General features: G+C 44.8%; 1 protein-coding gene across 1 annotated transcript in view; it reads right to left on the bottom strand.

Annotated features, from left to right (window-relative positions):
- LOC111158447 (two pore calcium channel protein 1-like) overlaps nucleotides 1-12,946 on the bottom strand; it is a 32,729-nt gene extending 19,783 nt beyond the window's left edge. The window contains exons 1-4 of the mRNA XM_022520468.1: nucleotides 12,872-12,946; nucleotides 3,891-3,982; nucleotides 2,742-2,856; nucleotides 242-370 (exon numbers count right to left, since the gene is read on the bottom strand). Of these exons, the coding sequence (XP_022376176.1) occupies nucleotides 242-370; nucleotides 2,742-2,856; nucleotides 3,891-3,982; nucleotides 12,872-12,946 (411 nt within the window). The remainder of the gene's footprint in view (nucleotides 1-241; nucleotides 371-2,741; nucleotides 2,857-3,890; nucleotides 3,983-12,871) is intronic.
- Between the last annotated feature and the right edge of the window lie 10,858 nt (nucleotides 12,947-23,804).

The following is a 23,804-nucleotide window of genomic DNA, read 5'->3' as shown; positions in this document are numbered from 1 at the left end:
ACTGGAGTTTCTGTCTTTTTTTCCCCCCCTTTTAACTTGGAAGTGCTCTCACTATGCTAAAATACAGCACTCTCACCATCATACTTTGCCTTTTCTGTTCTTTAGTTGGGGTTCGCACTTGTCTTGTGCAAACGGGGTTTGCTGTGCCAAAGTCTGTCACTGTTGCTTTAACCAGGTCTGTTCGATTCATAGTTTCTGCCTTTGACCACAAACTCCTCAGGGTGCTATCATGAGCACTCACCGCTATGGTTACCATGATGCAGATGTTTTTCGTATCCTTCCAGAAAACCATCTGAGGGGTGACTTTTGCAAAATGTACAAGTCTCCCGAAGAACACAGTCAGGCAGAGTACTTCTGCTATTGAGGTAGCCTGCACACAGAAAACAGAGACTAAACATAGCCCCCCCCCCCCACCGCCACTTGGAAATTCAGCATTCGCCCTCTTGTAACCGCCCCACTCCCCAAGCTCCCTTGGTGCCACCCTCTGAGAATTAGTGATGTCCCTTAATTTCTTTGCCAGTTGCAACCAAATTCTTTGCTGGTGGGGATGATATCTTCTTCCTACTAGGGAATCTGTCCTCGAGCCATGAATCCCATGACCCAACAGGCAGGGCTTCCTGGGAGGGGCTGAATCAGCAGGCAGGGGACCCAGAAGGCATTTCCCCAGAAAAGGGGAGGTCAGGGATGATAGACACAGGAATGTTCTGGGCTCTCTAATTCTCACATTCATATTTAGAACGGGCACTTAGACGTTCAGTTTCTCTAATAGTAGAGTAACTGCCCAAAGACATGTTTTGAATGTGGGTCATTCCTTAGCCATCTCTGCCACTGCTGCCCTCTCTACCTATGTGTGGTTGGTTGGAGGAAAGAATGAAGGCCACTGAGCCCAGTGCCACGTCCTGATGGTCTCCTCTGTAGGTAAAGGACCCCAGCTCCGAAATCCCTACTGGCAGCTAATTGGCAGCCTGGGACCACGGCCCGGGCTTCCCTGTGACTGCCCTGAGGCAGCTGGCCCTCCCTACCACGGGCACTCAGTCTCCAGCACAGGCAGAGGAGGGTGGCTGAGCAGGAAGAGGTGGGGAAAGGGTAACCTGGCCAGGTTAGGGTAGGAAGACAGAAAGATCTGGGGTGTGGGCTGGAGGAATGGATTCCCTAAGGGATGGGAAGGGCTGGCTCTGGGCCCTAAAAGCAGCAAGGTGACCCAATCTTCCTCCCCCCACGTCATGGGTCCTGGGCACGGACACAGACTCCAGCTCCCTGCAAACGTTCTTGCCCTCAGCCTGCTCACTCCTGAAGGGCTCTAGAGATTCACTGTCAAGACCAGGAGTACCAAAGGGCCTGGGGCAATTCCAGGACACCCCAGCTCAAAATAAGATGTGCTCCGTAACGCTGTCCCTGGGCCAAAGCCCCAGCATGACACATTGGCACACTGGGTTCTAGAGACTGGAGGTACAAATGCTGGCTGACAGAGCGCTGTGAACCCAGGCAGCCAACCCAAAGCTCCCGTGGCCACTAACACTTGCAAGGGGGAGGACTCGGGAAGGGAGGCAAGGGACTGAGAAGACGACCCCAGGGAAGGCTCATGGTGTCCAGAGTGGGCCTTGCTAGGGAGGGCCTGACTGTCTGGACCTGTGAATGTACAGCTCTGTTTCTTCTAACTTTATGTTTGTTCTAATAGTCCCTGGGCCACAAGTTTTCTGTCCAGAGACTCCATTAATTGTGGCATCTCCTCATATGGAAGTCTGTTACACCACCACACTGACGGCCCCCGAGGAACCATGATTCCAGTCTTCAGCCCTTGGCTGTGTCCTCCCCTGCTGACTCAGGGCTCCAGCACCTGCTGGTCCTTGGCCAACAGGACAGCAGCAAGTGTTATACAAGTAGAAGCCTGATGGTGCCCGTACAGGAGGGCGCTCCTTCCTGGAGCTCCCCTGCCCCGACTGGGAGAAGCCTAGAGCCCCACGTAGCAGCCGGGTAAAAGACAACAGGGCCCTCTGGTCCACAGCTCCAACCAGGCAAGCTCCCAGCTGATGGCCAGCAGCCCCTGCCAGCCCCCAGGGATCGACAGAGCCTCCACATATCAATCTCCACGGCTCATGACCCCAGAACAGAAATCTGCCTGGTTGGGCCCCATTACCCACAGAATCATGGAAGGCAATAGAAGCCTGTTCTTTAGGCTAGGGTTGATGACCCTTGTCTGTGAAAGGACCAGACAGTACATACTCTGAGCCTTGCAAGTCATCCAGTTTCTGCTACAACTACTCTAGGAGGCAGAAGCTGCACCAGGCTGAGAATTAACATGAATAGATGATCAGTCACTCACTGGCACTGATCTGGAATAGCTGGTTCATTGGTTGTATTACTCAAAATCCTGTGTGACCCACTACCAGGCACCAATAAATACGCTAGTGATCTAGGACTTAAGAAAGCTGGAAATGTGGCAAGTACAAGTTGCATATTCTACCATATTATGACATTGTCTACTTGCCATTTAATAGATATGCTCTGAAAATACCATTTGTCTATCCAGTTTAGCCCTGGGTACACAGAAGACAATAAAGCTTCTACTCCACTGAAAATGCCTATGAAGGAAGCAACAGAATAAACAGAATTCTTTCAGTCCCCAGCAATAAAAATAAAATCATGTTCATGTGTATTGAAATTGCGGGGGGTGGGGGGAGGAAGAGAGCCCACCTCATCAATGACAAAGTCTGGGTAGCCATTTTGTTTTTAATCCTTACCAAGAAAGGCAGTGGAAACAGTGCGGGCTCTTCAAACAGGGCGAGGGAAAGGTCCACACAAATAAAGAAGTAGATGGCTACTTGCATTGTCCAGTGGTTATAAAAATAGTAAAGTCTGAAGACAAAAAGAATAAAGGTGTTTGTAAACAAGGAGCAGAAGTCAAGCAGAAATCAAACTTCCCACTAGAAGACATGGTAGGTAAAATACAGAGTATGGCTCTGGCCACATTTCCTTTCAATTCTGAGGAGCAAGGGACAGTAGTGAATAAGGCACACATTACAAAACACTAACAGAAAAAAAAAATCAACACATTATCATATCTCAAAGGACAGTCTCTTAACAGTCTCCAGCTATGATTAAACCTTCCTTGTGGTGATTACGACAATAATAAGAGAATACTTTTAGAGGACTTTAAACAGTGACTAGTACAGAGTAAACCCTCAGTTAAAGTGACCTATATGATGTGGCATGGTAGCCTAACCAGTTTAAATGTGCGTTGTCCCATCTTGATAACATGATAGACTCAGAGCGATCTCACAGTCACACAGTTCTCTTCCTATGGGCGGGGGACAGCCCCCCCGCCCCCGCAACCTGCTTGAAGCTTCCAGGAATGAGGCGTTCATTGCTTTGGGAGGCACTGGCACTGAGCCCTGATGATAAGAAATATTTTTTCCTTATTTTGAGCCAAATCCTTGATCTTAGTTCAACGTTTACGGGGTGAGAAAGAAAAGGCGGGATTCTTATGAAAAGAACAAACATATGGATTACATCACAAGGCAACAGAAAGAAAAAGAACAAGGCTTTTCATTGAGTTGACTCTAAGAGGACAAACCATGCCTAAGAGGAAAAGGTGATAATGTGTTTACTTTGGATGCCCTCTCTCCTGTTCTGGATGTTCTCATATACTCGTGTATCCGTCCCGAATGCATTGATTGAATGCCTTCCTATGTGTGAGACACCATGTTCTTATAACTTAAAAAAAAAAAAAAAAGCATTGGATTTTAGGATTTTATCCAAATCTATGTGTCATAAGGTAGAGACTTTTCAAAATGTTTGCGGAGACAATGTCTTCAGTTTGGGTTTAACTTGAAGACTACTGGGCACTAGAGGACAGTTTGCTCTCTGTGACAGCTTAACACTTTCCTTACCTGATGGCCCGAGGAGATGTTTCAAAGGGAACATTTCTGTTGTACTGGGCATCAGAAACATAGGCAGCTGCCAGCAGGAGGTCCTGGTCCTCCTTGGGAGAAAGTAGGGAGAAAACACCAGTCAGAAGAGGAAAGGACACTTCTCTTTTTCATATTAAGTACAAAAAAAACCCCCACACCCCCCTTCCCACACTCGCCAGGGGTAATCAACATTATAGGACTGGTTGTACACCTCCAGATTTGTTGCTGGGCACTGGGAATCCTGCAGTGGGGCTGAGACACAGGCATGCAGGATCTTCTTGAATTCAAATATAGGCTCTCAGAGGAGGGAATGAGAGCAAAAAAGCACTGAATCGTATATATACATGTCCTTCAATGGCATATTTATACTAACATATATAGGGCTAAACACACACAAATATATAAACACAAAATTATATTTAGGGCACTTGATGGGTGGTTAGAGTGTTTTTCAAGGGTAATTCTGACACATAAATCAATGCCTTTCTGGATGACTTTTGAAGCTAACTCCTTCTTAAGGTATGACCCCGCTCTATACATACATATAATTTTAAAGTAACAAAGTTGTTTTCATATGATACAAAGTTTCCTTTTCTCACTCAATATATTCTGGACTTTTTTTCATGAATGAATGAATATATATATTCACTGAATAAATGAATGAATATATATATATATATGTATGTATATATACCTATCCCATTCTTTTTAATAAATGCCTGTTCCTTTAGGTAGCATCTCCCTTTGTTTTCTAGTTTGAACACAATTACATTGAATTTTAAATATATATTACACATGGACACACATGCATAGCTCTGTGCTATATAAATGTTTTTATAGGATAGAGTTGAACTCGTGAATGAAAGGTATTTGCATTTTTTTGTTTTGATAGATAATCCCAAACTGTTTCCCCAAAAGTTATGCCTTTGATATGCCTCTAGATAGTACATGAGCATCATGTTTTCCTGCCTCTCGCCAACACTCATATAATTTAAAATGATTGATAATATCCAATCAGCCAAAGTGGCATCTTGAGATTTGACTCTACATCTCATGACCAGTACAGCTAAGCCCCATTTGCAATGACTCTCACTTCTGATTCTGTATAAAAGAGATAAAGCACACATACATACAGACTAGCTATTTAGACCTTCCTATGTACTTGACAAGGAAAACAACCTGATTATCTGTTCAATTACCAGGATTACCTCCGTAGAATACAGGACATCTTCCTGCTGAAACTGGAATGGAAATCTATATTGGTCAGGCAAGCCCATTTTGCAAGCGGATCTAGTACTTGGAGAGATCAAAAGATTCCAAACTTTATACAAATATACAAAAGTATGTATCTGTAGACACAGCAGAACTGTGTTCCCTCAGTTTATTTCATATTGCAACACCTTAAAAAAATAAGTTCCATTGCATTAAAAAAAACACAAACAGTTGTTATTAAGGTAAGTCTTTTAAGTCTTTTAATAGGTATTTCACTACAGAAGATATATGTATGCATGGCAAATAAGCACATAAGAAGATACTCAGCATCATAGTCATTAGGGAAATACATATTTTTCTTTCTTTTTTTAGGAAATACATATTTAAGCCCCAGTGAGATGCCATTTCATATTGACTACAATGGCTAAAACTAATGACTGACTATGCCAAGTGTTGACAAGGATGTAAGGCAACAGGAACTCTCACACATTGCTGGTAGGAATGGAAAACGGTGCATTTCTTTCAGAAAACAGTTTGGTAGTTTCTTGGCCATTCAGTTCCTAAGTATTTACCAAAGAGAAAGAAAGCATATGTCTACACAAAGACTTTACATCCACCCCGAGAATGAGGCTTATGTTAGAACACCATTCCAAAGTCATACTTGTATACAAATATTCATAGCAGCTCAACAATTGAACACCAGAACCAACCAACATGTCCATAATAGGTGTATAGATAAACAAAATGTGATATATCTCTACCATGAAAGACGACTCAGCAATAAAAAGGAATGAATTACTGATAAACACAACAAAATAGATGAATCTCAAAATAGTTTTGCTGAGTGAAAGAAGCTAACTCCTGCTCTGCCGAAAGAGTACCTACATATGAGTATATAAAACTCTAGAATATGCAAGCTACTCTAGAGGGCAGAGACCAGATCAGTGGCCTGGGAACAGGGAGGAGGAGATGGGGAGAGGGATGGATGGCAAACAGGCACAAGGAAACCTACAGGGGTGACAGATATGTTCACTACCTTGACTGTGGCATTAATATCACAGGTGTACTCATCTACCAAGACTCACCAAACTGCACACTTAGAATAAGTATAGTTTAGTCTTTATCAATTATAGCTCAATAAAGCTGTTAAAAACTGCCCCCAAAAGATGAATGTTTCCATTAAAAATAGATGCCAAACAACAATCTCAAAGATGAAATCACAGTGCTAAGAACCTGTCACCTCTCGAGTCACGGGCCTTCTCAGGGCTGGTACAGCAATTCTTTTTTTTTTTTTTTAAGATTTTATTTATTTATTTATTTGACAGACAGAGATCACAAGTAGGCAGAGAGGCAGGCAGAGAGAGAGGAGGAAGCAGGCTCCCTGCTGAGCAGAGAGCCCGATGTGGGGCTCGATCCCAGGACCCTGAGATCATGACCTGAGCCGGAAGGCAGAGGCTTTAACCCACTGAGCCACCCAGGCGCCCTTGGTACAGCAATTCTTAAAGGCAGGTTATTAAAAACTGAGAAGAACTGGGAGCACCTGGGTGGCTCAGCCCGTTCAGTGTCTGACTCTCGATTTCGGCTTCAGGTCATGATCTCAGGATCATGGAATGCAGCCCCACGCTGGGCTCCACACTCCGTGCAGAGTCTGCTTGAGGTTCTCTCTCTCCCTCTGCCCCTCCCCCTGCTTGTGTTCTAAATAATAAACAAGTAAATAAGCAAATAAATACATAAAATCTTTAAAAACTAAGAAGCACCATAAAAATGTGTTAGACACTTCATCACACATTTTCCTTTTACATATTTAAAAAATACTTTAGTAGGCAGTCTATTAATACCAATTATTTTTCCATTGAACATCTCAAACACCAAGGAACACTAGAGTTCCCCAGGATATACTTAGAAATCTGTTTGAGATAGAAAATGGCAAGCATCAACAAGAGTTTATTTTTTTAAGTGAATGCACACTAATCTTAAGAAAGTTCCCATAAGCCCCCTAAAGACTGTACTGGAACAGCAACAAATTATAACATGAAGGCCCTTAAAAAATATATTCAGGTCAAGGAGCTCCAATTGTGCTCTCTCTCTTTCTCTGACAAATCAATAAATAAAATCTTAAAAAGAAAGAGAGAGAGAGAGAAAGAAAGAAAGAAATAGAATGCTGGAGATGTCTCTCCATCTCTCCTTACTGTGTTCCTGCTTTCTTCTTTCTCTTTAAAGAATGATTTCTCTGGGGGTGCCTGGGTGGCTCAGTGGGTTAAGCCTCTGTCTTCAGCTCAGGTCATGATCTCAGGGTCCTGGGATCAAGCCCCACATCGGGCTCTCTGCTCAGCAGGGAGCCTGCTTCCTTCTCTCTCTCTCTGCCTGCCTATCTGCCTACTTGTGATCTCTGTCACTCTATGTCAAATAAATAAATAAAAATCTTTAAAATACATACATATATATATATGTGTGTGTGTATGTATGTGTATATATATATATATATATATATATATATATATATATATATATATGTTTATTCAGGTCAAAATCTTTTAAAGCCACTAGTGTTCCCAATTTTAAAAGATGATGCTACTAACAGTCTCCCAGTCCCAGTGAAAAGGTTTGTCCATAAACGAGCAGTTTGACAAGCACAGATTTGAGATGTACCATCCACATGCCCTCCAGGTAGAGAACAGAAAAAATGCTCAGCGGCAATTCTCAGCCAGCCAGGCCCTGGGAGTTACCTCCCTCGGCCACTAACCAGGCTCCCCACACTGAATGATATAAGTACCAGGGCACCTCTTCCAAACCCCCCTTGCCACCTGAACTCATGCCTGTTACATTGAAATATGCTGACACTTTCACAACAGCCAATCTACCTTGACATTGTTTCCAAGCTTTCCCATTCCTCCCTAGTCCACTTCTGACATCTGTCTCTCTCTCTTTAAAATCTCACCTGCTTGGTCTTCTGTGCCTACTTATCTTCCTTCTCTCCATCCTGTTTCTGTGCAACTTCTAAGGCTCCCGCCCATCTTTGCTTGGGAAGAAGTACTCTCCACGGCAAACTTACTGCAATGACCATTCTCACTAGTACTAAGGCCATCTGGATCTTTCCATAAAACAAATCATTTTCACGCAACCCAAGAATGTGGCTTGTGTCATGCATGCTCTTTCAAAACTGCATACTTTCAAGTTTACATGCGAACCACTGCCCCTATCTACCATGAAAACAAGCAAAGACCAAATAGCAATGTTCCCCCAGACACAACTTATGGATAGCTTTGCACCCCACGACAGCAGCCCCGGCCTTGGGGAGGCACCAGTGTCTGCCAGGACAGCAGTTCTGAACCCCCACAGCACCTCCCACCACCTTCCGAGCTTTGCTGGTAAAGAGCCTGTTGCCCAGAACAAGTGCATCAGAGTCTCAAGGAGATGAGACTCAGGACGACTCTGTAAAGCTCCCACGGGATTCCAACATGCAAGCAAGATGGAAAATCACTGGCCTAAATATGGCCACTTTATGACTGCTTCTTGTATGTTTTGTATTCTCATGGCACTAGGGCAATAACTGAACTTTTCTGGATTTTCTTTTCGTCCTCTTCTTCTAGCTGTGACATCCCCTTCCCTCTCCCCAAGATCTGAAATGTATCTAAGACTTTTGTGTTCTCTCCTCCAGGCCTCTCAACCCTGTAAGGCTTCCTTCTGCGGAAAGATGGATAACTTAGAATCCCTTAGGGAGAGAGGGCAGAGAAAGTGCAGGAGAGTAGGGAATGATCACTTCCAGAAGCTTTCAGGAGAAAGCAAGGAAGTTTCTTCCCTAAGCCCCCCAGTGTAGGAATAAACGACTAGAAGTTCCAGATACCTTTAAGTCAGACAAGAACCTTGACAAAGCTGATGATAGAAGTGCTTTTTAAAAACGCTGATATGTCTCATTTAGCTATATAAGAAAATTAACCTAACTAACAACAACCTAAGATAAAAAGTAGTTACCGTAAATCTTAAGGAAAATTCTCATCTCAGTTCTTCCATCTGCTACTACAAGCACTATACTTTCTGCCTGTCTCTCTCTGCCTCCCTTTTTTGCTCCCATAAGTTAGGGGCACAATGATGCCCAGAATAGAGATGGTCACTGCTTTCCTGTGCAACCGCCATTCAAAAGCTTCTAACGACTTCTCTTTGCCTAGAGTTCCCGCAGAATCAAATGTCAAACTTGGCATTTAGGGGCTCCATGATCTCCCCTCTCTCCAACTTTGTTTCCCTCATTTCCCTACAATAGCCCCCTTCTCTGGTTGAAATTAGTGGGTGCATTGTCCACTGTCCCAATACCGGCCCTACTTCCACACCTATAACCGGGAGTACCCTTTCTAGAACTTTCCTTCATGGGGGGCCATCTCAAATCTCATCTCCTCCATGAAGACTGACAATACCAGCAGCTTCCTTCTCCAAAAAGAAAGACTGCCAAGAGAAGCTGGGGTTATAAAGTGTATTGTGGGCATTTCCCATGAAGAAACAGCTAGCTGCTGAGGGTAAGCTAGGCCATGGCAGCCATGGTGAGACTGTGAGAGAAGAGGTGGCAGTTAGCTGTTAGTATAAACACCTCCTGTCCCTCAGTGCAGAAAGACCAACAACCTGCAGGCCAAGGGCAGCCTAAAGATGTGTTTTGTTTGGCCCAGAGATTGCTTTATGGATGCTGGCTACTAATTCAAATTTTTTTAAAAACTGGAGCTTACACAAAAATTTGAACTTCTGGTTTCTCTTTGAAAGGTCATAACATCTGGCAATGTTGGGCTCTATTTCAATATGCTTTTGCTACCCACCCCAATACTCAGGTCACCTGAATAAACACTCATTATTTTTTCAAATTCTGTGTCGGCCAGGCAGCCCTTCTGATCTAGACCAATGCAGCTAATCCGTATGGTCATCTGGAAGAGGTGGCCCAGGACAGCCGTGCTCACGTGTCTTGGCCATGTGCATGGAGCAGCAAGCTAGACAGGGCTCTTCTACACGCTGGTGGTGAAAGGGTTCCCAGGAGCATGAGGAGAGCAACCACCAATGCTCGAGTATTTTTCCTATCTCTGCTTGTGTCACCTCTGCTTCTGTCCCATTGGCTAAAGTAAGTTTCACGGTCAATGGTCTCAAGAGCTGGAGAAATTGACTCCATCTCCTGCTAGAAGGAGTTGCAAAGGCTCATTGTAAACCGGGTTGTATGCAGGATGGGAAGAGTCTGGCCATTTCTGCAGTCTGTGATAGCCCCTGGAGCCAAAGCCAACTGGAAGTGGATAACCATGGTCTTCTTCTGGCAAAAGGCATCCCCTCCACGTCAGCATAAGCCCCACTCTCCAGCTGAGCCATTCCCACCTAGGCCCCTGGCTTTATGTTCCTCCCTGGCCCCTGTAGCTAGTCCAGCTTGTGGCCACCTGATGTAACTCATCCTCTCCCAGGCCTTCTTGGTTCCTCCCATTTTCCTCCTGCAAAAAAAATTCTCTGCAAATCACTATATAAGGGAAAACCAGGAGATGGAGAGCCTGAAGCCAGGGCAATCAAAGACTTGAATGAAAAGTTTTAAGTATAAGAAGATTCAAAGAGAAGCACACAAAATACCAGGAGGCGATCACACAGATCACAAAGTAACAGTGGCCAGGACGTGGGCTCTCAGCCATGGCTGTACTTTCCACACTTGGTACCTTTAAAGTGACTGTTACCCAGGTCACACTCAGACCAATTAAATCAGAATCTCTGTGGTAGGGTCTGAACCTAGACACATTTCTAAAGACTCCCCAGGTAATTCTAACCCACAGTAAGGCTGAGAATCACTGACATTGGATTATTTCGATTTCAAAGCTGAAAGTGTTGGTAAAAGTACCAAAGGAGTGGATTGCCACCTTAGCATCTGCCAAAAGAAACACCAGGCAGAAAAAGGATCTTTAAAAAAAAAAAAAAACAAAAAAAAACACTTGAACGGAGAAGGTAGAAATGCATTTTCGATGACTAGGCAGTTTTTTATTAAGTGCCCCAAAACTAACCATTTCATGGTAGCTACCGAGCATCTTTGGTCAGAGCCTTGCTTGGCTTAATGACTCAGTCATCGCTGTTATCTCAGAAAATGAGGGGTTCTGCTAGAATTACCAGCCGGTACCAGACTCCTCGCCTTTCATGCCTGCTCCCAGGGGCCTTGAAAGATACTGAGACACAAGTATGTGATTCCTGCAGGCGTGAATTAAGCCAAAAGCCTCACCCCAGGTTCAATCAGGACTCTGGGCTGTTTCAGCTCTCCCTGCATTTCTTGAGGTCTCAAAGGATTAGTTGCGTGTGTGAGTGTGGTTTTTTTTTTTACAGTCTTCTCTTATTTAGACAAAGAAATATTAAGTACACAGAGGGAGGGCATAGACAATCTCCATCTAAAAACATGCTCTCGCCACAGAAAACTCCAGGGGTCACAGGCCCGTCATGGTGCAGAAGGAGGGGAACACCGCCTGGGTTGGGTCACAGCTAGGGACCAAGAATCCTTCTCCTCTTTCTCCTTTACCTGAGGGAGACATGGTCAAATTCACCTGTTGGAAGTGGCCAGGCCTCTCTGAGAGACCAGTGGGCCAAAGAGGGAGGCCAATGCACCAGGCAGGGATTTTCAACTCTACACGAGAGAGCCTGCCTGGTGGGCTGCCTTAAACAGGCCACGGGAGCCCACTGAGAAGAGGCAGGGGCGATGCCAGAACAGCCCAGAGCCGAAGAGGCCAGCTCAAGGAGGAGGCGGAGGGAGAACTAAAAGACCCTTTGCCTCCCACACACTTGCGGGACCAGAAGGAAAGGCGGCACACGTGGATGTTCCCAGAGACGCCTGAAACCTGGCTGTCATTACCGTGGGCCAAGCGCTGTGCTCGGGGCCTGACTGACAAGGTCTTCCGACTCCTCTGAGGTGGGTGTGACTTCGCATCCCCACATTACGGAGCGGGAAACGGGAGAAAGCACCAGGTATCGGGCCCTCCTCATCTTGTCACTCAGAGTTACGATTTTCTGAGTCAGAGCAGGGACTCCAACAACAGGGGTTCTGCTTCCCTCTGCACTCTGAGTTCTCATCCAGAGAAAGGAAAGAGCCCAGGAACGACTGCTTGGAAGCTCCACGTCTTCCAAAGAACAGCAGAGCTGAGCCCATCTGCTTCGTCCCGCGGGGATGAGAAGAGCCGGCGCTGCCTCAGCACTCCCTGACCCACATCCCGCAGACTTCTTCCCGGGCGTTTCCCTGCAGTGGGACCCTCGGAGGTTTTCCTGCCGCCATGGAGCACAGAGCGGCGAGCATGGGCACCCTAGACCCCGCAGGGGCGCGCTAAATTGGCACCGAACCCCCAACACAGAGCCCAGCCGCGGGTTCCAGCGCGGCCCCCGCCCGCGGGGAGGCGGCTCCGGCTGGCTCAGGCGGCGCGGGCGCGGGCTTAACAGCCCCCCACTGACTCCAGCATGCGGGGCAGCGGCCCGGGGCGCGGATCCCGGGAACTCCAGCCCCTGTGCGCTTCCCAGCGGAGCAGCCCCAGTGCCACGGCTCCCGCGGCCCAGAGGACGGAGTCAGCCCCAGGGCAGGGGGTGCTCCTCGCCCGCCTCCCTCCACAGGGCCCTTACTCCCAGCAACCAGCGCTGGCTTCGCGCGGGGTCGCGCTCGACCCGGGAGCTCCGCGGGTGGCCGCGCCGGGAGGGAAAGCTCCGGACCCGAGACTCTGCCGTCGGCGCGCGCCGCCAGCCCTCGGGACGTCCTGCAAGCGCGGTCGCCCCCTTACCTCCAGCGCGGGCGGCTCCTCCGAGGACTGCGGGCGCAGGCGGCGCACACCAGAGGCTCGGCCGGCCCCTGGCATCTCCGCGGCGACGGCGCAGCGGGTCGGGATGTGGGAGCGTCGGGGCCGCCGTGGCGGACTCTGTCCTCGGGCCCCCGGAGGCCGGGGCTGAGCGCGCTCCGCTCGGCCCTCCACGTGACCACGGCGGGGACGGCCCGCGGCGGCCCCGAGGGCGGAGGACCGGCGGCAGCGGGCGCGGCGGGCTTCCAGGCTCTGGCCCCTTCCCTGCCCAGCCTCCCGGCCGCGCTCTGGAGCCAGGGGCGGGGACGCGGAGCCGGCTGGAGCTGGGCGGGTCGCCGAGGGGCCGCGGGGTACTAGCTCCGGCTTGGGGCGGCGTGGGTTGGAGGCCACCCTGGCATAAGGCCCCAACCTTTACGGTACCATGGAAGCACCGTAAAATAGTTGTTTTGAGAATTAAATTCGTTCATATATATTCAGTGACTGCCACTGGCGAGGTCCCAGTAAATGCTGGTTCCTTCCCCGTCCTAGTAGAGACCCCCGGGGGGCGGGGGAGTGGGTGTGAACTCCGTGGGGCCTCCTAAGGCAGATACTTTTGGGGAGGGGGCGCAGCCCCTCCTCCCTTCCCTCAGGGTGCCCCCAGTTCCAGCTCGGCGGGGAACTCAGTGTTGCCAGAACTGATGCATTTTCCAGAGAAAACAAAAATGCAGATTTTCATGAGACTGTTCCTGACTTTTTAAAAAAGTTGATCATGAACTTATTATAACAATACATAGAAAACTCTTGAGGGCAATTCTTAGATGAGCCTTGGCCAGCAGGCAAGGGGCCCTGGGCCCAGTACCAACCAACTTCATTGACCCTTCTCAGAGAAAGAGGAGGCCTGGCAGGGCTGGGACTGGCCCTGGTCACCCAGCAGGAAGCATGGTATCCTCTTAAGTGTTCCATCCGGACCCTGCGCTAGGTATTGACGGCTACCAAGGTCCAACTCAGGAACTGTAGCAAGCGGAATCCTGCCCCACTTCTTCCCCTGCCCCCCACCCACCAGAAGATTGCCCATCTACCCCCTGGGACTACGAATCTGTTACTTTACTCCTCAAAAGAGATTTAAAGCATGTAATTCAGGTCACTCATCAGTTGATCTTAAAACACAGAAATTTCCTGGATTATCTAGGTTGGCCCAATGGAATCACAAGAGCCGTTAAAAGCATCAGAGAAAAGCAGAAGGGGAGGTGAGAGATTGGAAGCCCAGGCTGGGCTTGATGTGCCTGGCCAGGATGCTGCTGCCTTGAAGACAGAGGGGTAACTGCAAGGAACTGAATTCCACCAACAATCTGAATGAAGCTGGAAGCAAATTCTGTGACCACAGCCCCCCCCCCCGCCCCCACCTCCAGAAAGCAACACAGCCCTGCCCACACCTTTATTTCAGCCACATGAGACTCGGGGCATGGAGTCCAGCCATGCTTTGCTGGACTTTGGAACTATAGACTATGAGATAATAAAAAGATGTTGCTTTAAACTCCTAAATTTGTGGCAATTTGTTACACAGCAATAGAAAATGAATACAGCCTGTCTTTCAATGCCAGAGTTGAGTTCTAGCCACAAGGCTGGCCTGCTGTGAGAACACCATGTAGCTCCAGTCCCTTCATGGGCATGCCAGGCACTGGGTTTGCTACCGCCCACCTCCTCTGATTATTCCCACACAGTTCTACTATCACATCCCCTGCAAAGCCCTTCCAGCCAATGGATCACTTCCTTTCTGTTGTCCCATGCTCTTCATGAAAATAACCACACGGTGCCTAAGTTCTTCTATTTGTATATGCTGTCCCACCCCACTAGGACATGCACCTGGGGGAGGAGAGGGCAGGAAACTTTCATCTTTGAATCCTCACTTCCTGAATGGGCAGACATATGGGAAGCAGATGAAATGGCAAAGCAGAATTCACACCAGCTTGTACTCAGTGACCCATGTCTACAGGATGTCTGAAATAATTCTTATAATGCTTATTGTGAGAGACGCCTGGGTGTCTCAGTCAGTTAAGCATCTGCCTTTGGCTTGGGTCATGATCCCAGAGGCCTGGGATCAAGTCCCGCATCCAGCTCCTTGCTCGGCAGGGACCCTGCTTCTCCCTCTGTCTGCCACTCCCTCAGCTTGTGCATGCATTCTCTCTCTCCCAAACAAATAAAAATCTTCTAAAAAAAAATGTTTATTGTGAAGATCACCATAAAACTCTGTACGCCTTTGAAAAAAGACAATTATTCTATTTCTATCCCAAGTGGTGACTTATAGAATGGTTGTTTTATGGCAGGTCTTTTAAAATGATTTTTATTTTGGTACAATGTAAATGTATTCATTGTAAAGAGTTGAAACAACTATTAGCCAGTTTGGATGAACAACCTTCTCTACATTTTCCTTTCCCTGCACACACGTGAACATGCTTGCATGCAATTCTGTGCAAATGAGACCACTCCTACCCTGTAGACACTGCTGATCCCCAGCCTACCATCCACACCCTGACCACCCGGGAACCCGGACTCGGTCAGGCCTCCAACCCCTCTCCCACTAGAGGATGATCCTGCTTGGTTAGGCCAATCTATGCAGGGTGTTTTCCTGGCAACAGTTATCAGCCTCAGTAGTAGCTCAGCCTGCCTACAAGAAGCTATGGTCCACAAGGAGTGGCTTCTTTGGCTGTCTCCCCTCCCCTTGTCCTATGAATGTAAATATAAAAACATGTATTCCCAACAGCCACAGGCAAGCATCTTGCAGCCAGTCGTGGGTGGGGATGACGCTGCAGACGGCACAGCAGCCAGGTCTCTGATGGCCTCATGGAAAGACTACTTTTGGCCCCTTCCTCCCCAGAACCATCTGACCTTTGAACTTAGAGTTATGTGAGCTGTATTATACAGCCCAGGAGACAGAAGGCAGTTGATCTGTATCGCTGATAGGAAAAAATCTGTAAGATAGTAAATGGGGAAGGAGAGTAGTACCCCCAGAAGGTTTGGTATCTTTTGTAGAAGTTTTTAATTTTTATTTATTTTTTTAAGATTTTATTTCTTCATTTGTCACAGAGAGAGCAGAAACAGGGAAAGCTGCAGGCAGAAGAGGCAGAGCAGGCAGAGGGAGAAGCAGGATCCCTGCTGAGCAAGGAGCCCAATGTGGGACTCGATCCCAGGACTCTGGGATCGTGACCTGAGCCGAAGGCAGACACTTAACCAACTGAGCCACCCAGGTGTCCCTGTAGAAATTTTTTTAAAGGACGCATTTACCTATACCTTCTAATAAATAAATAAAATATGTTCCTGGGAGGATACATAAGTAAACTGTCATCAGTGCTCACCTTTGAGCACACAGTGGGGAGCAGAAGCTTGGAGGGAGAGACTTTTTTCTTGTGTACTTTCCTACAAAGTTTCATTTTTAACTATATTTCTATTTTACTTTCATGTGTTTATATACAGCAAAAAACAGGGATGTAAAGATGGAGTTTAAATAACAATTTTGTCTATTGAATGAAAAAAATATTTTCTGTAATGGAAAAATATTAAAATTTTGGTAATTGTGCCTGAGAATGTCTATTCCTGGTAGCGTCGCTGCTGGTGGGGGAATGCACATCTGCAGAGAAAGAATGAAACAAACTTAGAAAGCACAGACTTTAGACTCTGGTTACCAAAAAGTACACCTTGTAACAGTACCCTTGGGGTACCGTGTAAGTTTGCTGGGGCCGCCATGACAAAATACCACAGATGAGGGGCTTAAACATTAGAAGTTTGCTTTCTTGCAATTCTGGAAGCTAGAAGTCCAAGATCAAGGTGTTGGAGGGATGGTTTCATCTGAGGCCTGTGTCCTTGGTTTGCAGATGGCCACCTTCTCCCTGTGTCCCTACCTGGTCTTTCCTCTTTGCGGATCTGCCTCCCAATGTCTACTTCATATAAATACAGCAGTCTTACTGGAATAGGGCCTACACTCATGACCTCACTTTGTTATTTGTAAAGGCCCTAACTCCTAATAGGGTCCCATTCTGAGGTAATGGGGGCTATGACTTCAATATACGAATGTGGTTGAGGGGGGCACAATTAAGCCCATGATAGGAACTATCATGTACCATGTACTGTACCATGACAGTACAGGTACTGTCATGGTAATTACCATATCCCCACTTTGGAACCAAGGAAACAGGCTCAGAAAGGAGAATCAACCTGCCCCAGCTCACACAGCTTGAACGTAGTGACACTGGGATCACAAACCCAGACCTACTGGCACAAAGGCTGGGAATTATCACTCTGCTCCGCTCTGTATAGAAGTAGCTGTTAGGTAGTTTCAGTTGAGACAAAGTCAGTCTGTATTTAACCCAAGGATTCTGCCTAATTCTATTTGCCAATTATCTCCTCAAATCACATGGGATTTGTACAGTATTTTAAACACTGCAATGCAGTAAGCAGGATATGTGGGTAAAGACAACATCGTTGACGATAGAGGGCTAATCTCAACTTATCTACGAGACAGTGCACCTGCAAGACCTGCTCAGTCTTTGACCCCATCTCTTTCTCCCCCTTCTCATTCACTCTGCTCTAGTCTCATTGGCTTCCTTTCTGATTCTCAAACCCTCCACAGGGCCTTAGCACCAACCATTCCCTCAGCCTGGGTTACTCATTCCTCAGCACCAACCTGCCCAACGCTCCATCCCTTTTTAGGGTTTGTTGGGATCCCACTTTCTCAGGGAGACAGGCCCTGGCTGTCTTACTTAACTCTTCAATCCACCTCTGCCCTCCCGCTGCCCTCCTTTCCTGATCTTTTACTTTTCTGCGTTGTCCACATCCCCTCTACTGTACCATATGATGTTTAACCTCTTAGGTTTATTGTTTAGTGTCTGTTTATGCCAGAGAGAATTTAATGTCCATCAGGGCGGAAATCTTTATTTTGTCCACAGATATTTCCCAAACATCTGCACCAATGCCTGAAAAATAGAAGGTTTTCAAAAAGTATTTGTTGAGTGAGAATTTTTAGAAGTGGTATGAAATGGTTTCAATCAATACTCTGCAATTAACCACAGAAAGGGGGATGTGGAAGGCTGTTCTCAAAGGACACTATTTTCTCAAGGCTCCCACCTCCCCTTCCTTAGGGGACCCAGAGCCCCATTTTGCATCTTGCCTCTGCCCTGACAGGAAGATGGTTACTTGTTTATTCTCCTTCAAACAGAAGGGCTGTTGCCAGAGCTCCAAGCTGACCTAGCTATGTATCCTTTGAACCATGAGAGAGTCCAAAAATAAAGCGTGTTGTCTAATACACTGGTCCATTAAAAAATTGGGAATTTTGTAAACAAAATTGAGGCCCAATACAAGAAAAGACAAAACTATAAGGACAGAAATCCAGTTGGTGTTTTCTAGGAGCTGGGATTAAGGAAGAGATCTGGCTATGCAGGGGTCATAAAATTTGTGGGGTGTTGGAAATATTCTATATATTGGTTATGCTGGCTTATGTGACTGAAAACATAGGTCATATCTCATCAAATTATAAAAAGGGTACATTTTGTGGCATGTTAAGTATACTTCACTAAACTTGACTTACACAAATAAGATGGAGGTAGAGAAATGTGTAAGAATAAGATGTAATGAGATTGGCCATGAGTTGTGGAGGATGAGTGATGAGTACATCTGTTTTTATATATATTTGAAATTTCCCATATTAAAATTTTTAAAATAAGATATATCTAACAAATATGTGTAAGACCTCCTTATAGAAAACAATAAAATTTTACTGAAAAAAAAAAAAGAAAGGAGATTGATTTTTGATAAGGGTATCAAGACCATTAAGTGTGGGAAAGACCATTCGCTTTTTTTTTTTTTTAAGATTTTATTTATTTATTTGACAGAGATCACAAGTGGGCAGAGAGCCAGGCAGGGGGCCGGAGGGTGGGATGCGTGGGAAGCAGGCTCCCTACTGAGCAGAGAGCCTGATGCGGAGCTCAATCCCAGGACCCTGAGATCATGACCTGAGCCAAAGGCAGAGGCTTAACCCACTGAGCCACCCAGGCGCCCCGAAAGACCCTTCACTTTAACAAATGATGCTGGGACAACTAAATATCTATATGTAAAAGAATGAAAGTGGACACTTAATTCACTCCATATACAAATATTAAATCAAAATGAGTAAAAGACATATTTAAAAGCCAAAACTATAAAACACTTAGAAGAAAAACATAGGGGCAAATCTTTATGACCTTGGATTTGGCAATGGCATCTCTAATATGACACCAGAAGCACAAACAACCAAAAGGAAATCGATAAACAAGAAAAAAAATAGATAAATTAGGCTTCATCAAAATTAAAAATTTTGTGCATGAAAGAACATTATTTAGTTTGTGAAGAGGCAACCCACAGAATGGAGGAAAACACTGTATCTGAAATCATGCACAGGTATCCTCTGCTTTTTGAAAGTTCTCATCAGGCCATTTAGCTTCTTTGAGAGACCTACATTAGTACCTGTTTTCACAACCGAAATAAATCTGAAAAGGATTTTCATTTTTATGAAAATGGTGAAAAGCAAAAATAGCATTCAGCACTGGTTTTGCCATGGGCTGCTGTAGAGGCAGCGTGTACCCTGAGCAGTGAGAGTGGCGCCGCCAAGCACCTTCCCTAGGAACTACACTCAGCATCTCAGCCGCCATACTTAGGAGCTATGTCTTTGAGCACACGTGCTCTATGGCAACTTATTTTGTGCATCCGTTAGCAAGATGTGTCCTAAGGTATCTGAAAAGCCTAAGATGTTATTTTGGGGGCCTGGGAACACTCAAAAATGTTTCCATATAAGTTGATCCTTGAACAACATGGATTTGAACTGTGTGGGCCCAACTTACACGCAGATTTTTTTGAGACAAATACAATACTGAGACAAGTACAATACTGTAATTTCTCTTATGATTTTCTTAATAGTATTTTCTTCTTTCTAGCTCACTTTATTGTAAGAATACAGTATATAACACATATAACAAGCACAATGTGTGTTAACTTTGATATTGGTAAGGCTTCCAGTTGATGGCAGGCTATTAGTACTTATCTTTTGGGGAGTCGAAATTTATATATGGATTTTTGACTGCACAGGGGGTTGGCATACCTCACCCCCCAAGCTGTTCAAGGGTCAACTGTAAATTAATAGTAACTGCTTTTTGGGGTGCCTGGGTGGCTCAGTGGGTTAAGCCTCTGCCTTTGGCTCAGGTCATGATCTCAGGGTCCTGGGATTGAGCCCTGCATTGGTCTCTCTGCTCAGCAGGGAGCCTGCTTCCCTACTCTCACCCCCCCCGTCTGCCTCTCTGCCTACTTGTGATTTCTGTCAAATAAATAAAATCTTTTTAAAAAATTGTAACTGCCTTTTCATTTTACAGCATTGCAGATTTCATAGGAACATTCTGCTTTTGGATAGTGGGGAAAACCTGTATCTCATAAGGGTCTAGTATTCAAAATGTAGAGAACTCTTACAACTCATCATCAACAACAACAAAAAACAGGAACCCAAGTTTTCAAAGTGGGGAAAGGACTTTTCTCCAAAGAAGATAAAGAAATGGCTAATAAGCACATGAAAATATTCAACATTACTCATCATTAGGAGAATGCAAATCAAAATCACAATGATATACCCCTTTGCATTCTGGAAGATATCCACAACAAAATAAAAAATAGAACAAATTTGGACTCACACTTCCTGATTTTTTTTTAAGTAGGCTCCATGCCCAGCATGGTCATATTTCCTGATTTTTAAAATTACAACAAACCTACAGTAACCATACATTGTAGTACTAGCATAAGAACAGACAGATAAATCAAAGGAATAGAATACAAAGTCTACAAATAGATTCTCACATATATAATCAATTGATTTTCAGCAAGAACCAAGACCATTCAATGAGAGAGGACAAATGATGCTGGGACAACTGTCTATCCACAAGCAAAAGAATGAAGATAGACTCTTACCTCATACCATATATAAAAATTAACTCAAAATGGATGAAAACCATAAGGGAATGTCTTTATGACATTGGACTTGCAATGATTTCTTGAATATGACACCAAAAACACAGGCAACAACAAAATAGGTAAATTGGACTTGATCAAAATGTAAAACTTTTGCTCATCAAAGGATATTATTAAGATAGTAAAAAGACAACCCGCAGAATGGGAGAAGACATTTGCAAAGTGTATATCTGATAAGGGATCAATATCCAAAATATATAAAGAACTACTAAATGCAACAACAATAAAATGCAAGCAATGCAATACAAAAATGGGCAAAAATCTTGAATAGACTTTTCTCCAAAGAAATGGCCAAATGGCCAATAGGCACATGCAAATATGTTCAACATCATTAATCAGGGAATGAAAGTTAAAACCACAATGAGATACTAACTCACACCCATTAGGATGGCTATAACAAAAAAAAAAAAAAGGAAAATAACAAGGGTTGGCAAGGATGGAGAAATTGGAATGTTGGTACATTGTTAGTGGGAATGTAAAATGGGGCAACCTCTGTGGAAAACACAGTGGGATTTCCTCAAAAAGCTAAACATAGAATTACCATATGATCCAGCAATTCTACTTCTGGGTATATGCTCAAAAGATCTGAAAGTAGGACTCAAACATATACCTGGATGTCCATGTTCACAACGGTAGTATTCATAATGGCCAAAAGGTGGAAACAACCCAACCCATCTGTTGGTGAATGAACAAAGAAAATGTGGTATTTACATAAACTGTAGAATATTACTTAGTTGTGAAAAAGAGTTAAATTCTGAAACATGCTTTAATATGGATAAACCTTTAAAATGTTAAATTAAATAAGCCAGATACAGAAAGACAAATACCGTATGATTCCACTTGTAGGAGGTACCTAGAATAGGTAAATTCATAGAGATAGAAAGTATAATAGAGTCTACTAGGAGCTGGAAAAAAGGGAGAAGGGAGAGTTATTTAATGGGGACACAGTTTCTGTTCAGGATGATGAAAAAGATCTGGAAATGGATATTGGAATGGATTTGGAATGGCTATATAACACTGTGAATGTAATCACTGCCACTTAAAAATGATAAAAATGGGGGTGCCTAGGTGGCTCAGTTGGTAAAGCAACCAACTCTTGGTTTCAGCTTGGGTCATGATCTCAAGGTCCCGGGATTAAGCTCTGCACCGACACCCGCATCAGGCTCTCTGCTTAGCGGGGAGTCTGCTTGTCTCCCTCTCCCTCCACCTCTACCCCACTGGCATCTTCTCTCCCTCAAACAAACAAATAAATCTTTAAAAATGGTAAAAATGACAAATATGTGTTACATACATTTACCACAGTTAAAAATTTCAAAAATATTGCATACATTACAATCCAGTCTTCGTGCTATAAAAGTCTACGGGGTTTGACAAATGCATAATGCCATGGACCCACCATTACTGTATCATATGTAATATTTTATCACCCTAATAAATCCACTATGCTTTACCTACTCAACCCTTCTCCCTCCCCTGAAATCCATGGTAACTACTGATCTCTTACCGTCTCTTTAGTTTTGCCTTTGCCAGAAGCTGTATGCCTGGAATCCTGCCATACACCGGCTATCAGAGCAGCGTCTTACACTTAGCAACATGCATTTAGGGTTAATCCATGTCTTCCCATGGCCTGATAGCTCATTTCTTTTCATTGCAATAATATTCCATTGTATGGAAGAAGCACAGCTTGCTTATCCTTTCACTTATTGAAGGACATCTCGGTTGCTTTCAAGTTTTAGCAGTAATGAATAAAGTGGCTATGAACCATATTTGTGTAACTGTTTCATGTGGACATGGTTTCAAATTAGTTGGGTTTGTCTTTTTTTATTTTTTAAATTAACATATCAAATTAACTTTAAAATGTTGGTAATTTTTTTTTTTAAGTTTTAACACACACAGAGATTTGAGTAGCCAACACGACAGCTGGAATACAGAAAGTTCTATGACCCTCAAAAACTCCTTCATGGTCAAGTCCTCCTTCCCGAACCCTCAGCAACCACTGACGTGTTCTCCAATCTACAGTTTGGCCTTTTCCAGAGTGTCATAGACATGGAATCATGTGACTTTGAGTCTGGTTTCTTTCACATAGCAAAATGCTTTAGAGACTCATCTCAGCTGCTGTGTGCATCGAGAGTAATTCCTTTTTACTGCTGGATGTCATTGTGTCGTTTGGATGTACCACAGTTTACTCATCCATTCACCTGTGACAGGACATGCGGGTCTTTCCAGTTTTTGACTACTGTGAATAAAGGTGCTAAAAACATTAATGTACAGATTTGGGGTTAATATAAATTTTCATTTCTCTAGGGCAAATTCCTAAGAATGGAATTACCGGTCAACCAGTCAGTGCATGTTCAACTTTTACAAAAGATTGACAAACTTCTCTTGGAGTCACTATACCATCTTGCATTCCCACTGACAGTGTAGGAGAGTTTTGGTTTCTCAGAACCCCTGCCAACATGTTTGGTACCGTCATCTGAAAAATGATTCAGCTGTTCTAATAGGTGTGTAGTGTTACCTCATCATGGTTTTAATTTGCATGTCCCTAATGACTAATGACTTTGCACATTATTTCATGCACCTGTCTTCTGTGTATCTTCTCTGGTAAAGTGTCTGTTAAAATCTCTCCCAGTTTTATATGGCTTTTTGTCTTCTAGTGTTGAGTTTTGGGAGTTCCTTACGTATTCTGCATATAGTTTTTGTTGGATATGGGATTTTCAAATATTTTCCCCAACCTTTGGCTTGTCTTTTTATTTTCTTTTTTTTTTAATATTTTATTTATTTATTTGACAGAGATCACAAGTAGGCAGAGGGGCAGGCAGAGAGAGAGGAGGAAGCAGGCTCCCCGCTGAGCAGAGAGCCCGATGCGGGGCTCAATCCCAGGACCCTGGGATCATGACCTGAG

This window comes from Enhydra lutris, unplaced genomic scaffold (assembly GCF_002288905.1).
Source record: "Enhydra lutris kenyoni isolate GAN:26980312 unplaced genomic scaffold, ASM228890v2 scaffoldscaffold59, whole genome shotgun sequence".
NCBI classification, from domain to species: domain Eukaryota; kingdom Metazoa; phylum Chordata; class Mammalia; order Carnivora; family Mustelidae; genus Enhydra; species Enhydra lutris.
The sequence above is the reverse complement of the archived record's forward strand: the minus strand, read 5'-3'. Positions and strand labels throughout refer to the sequence as shown.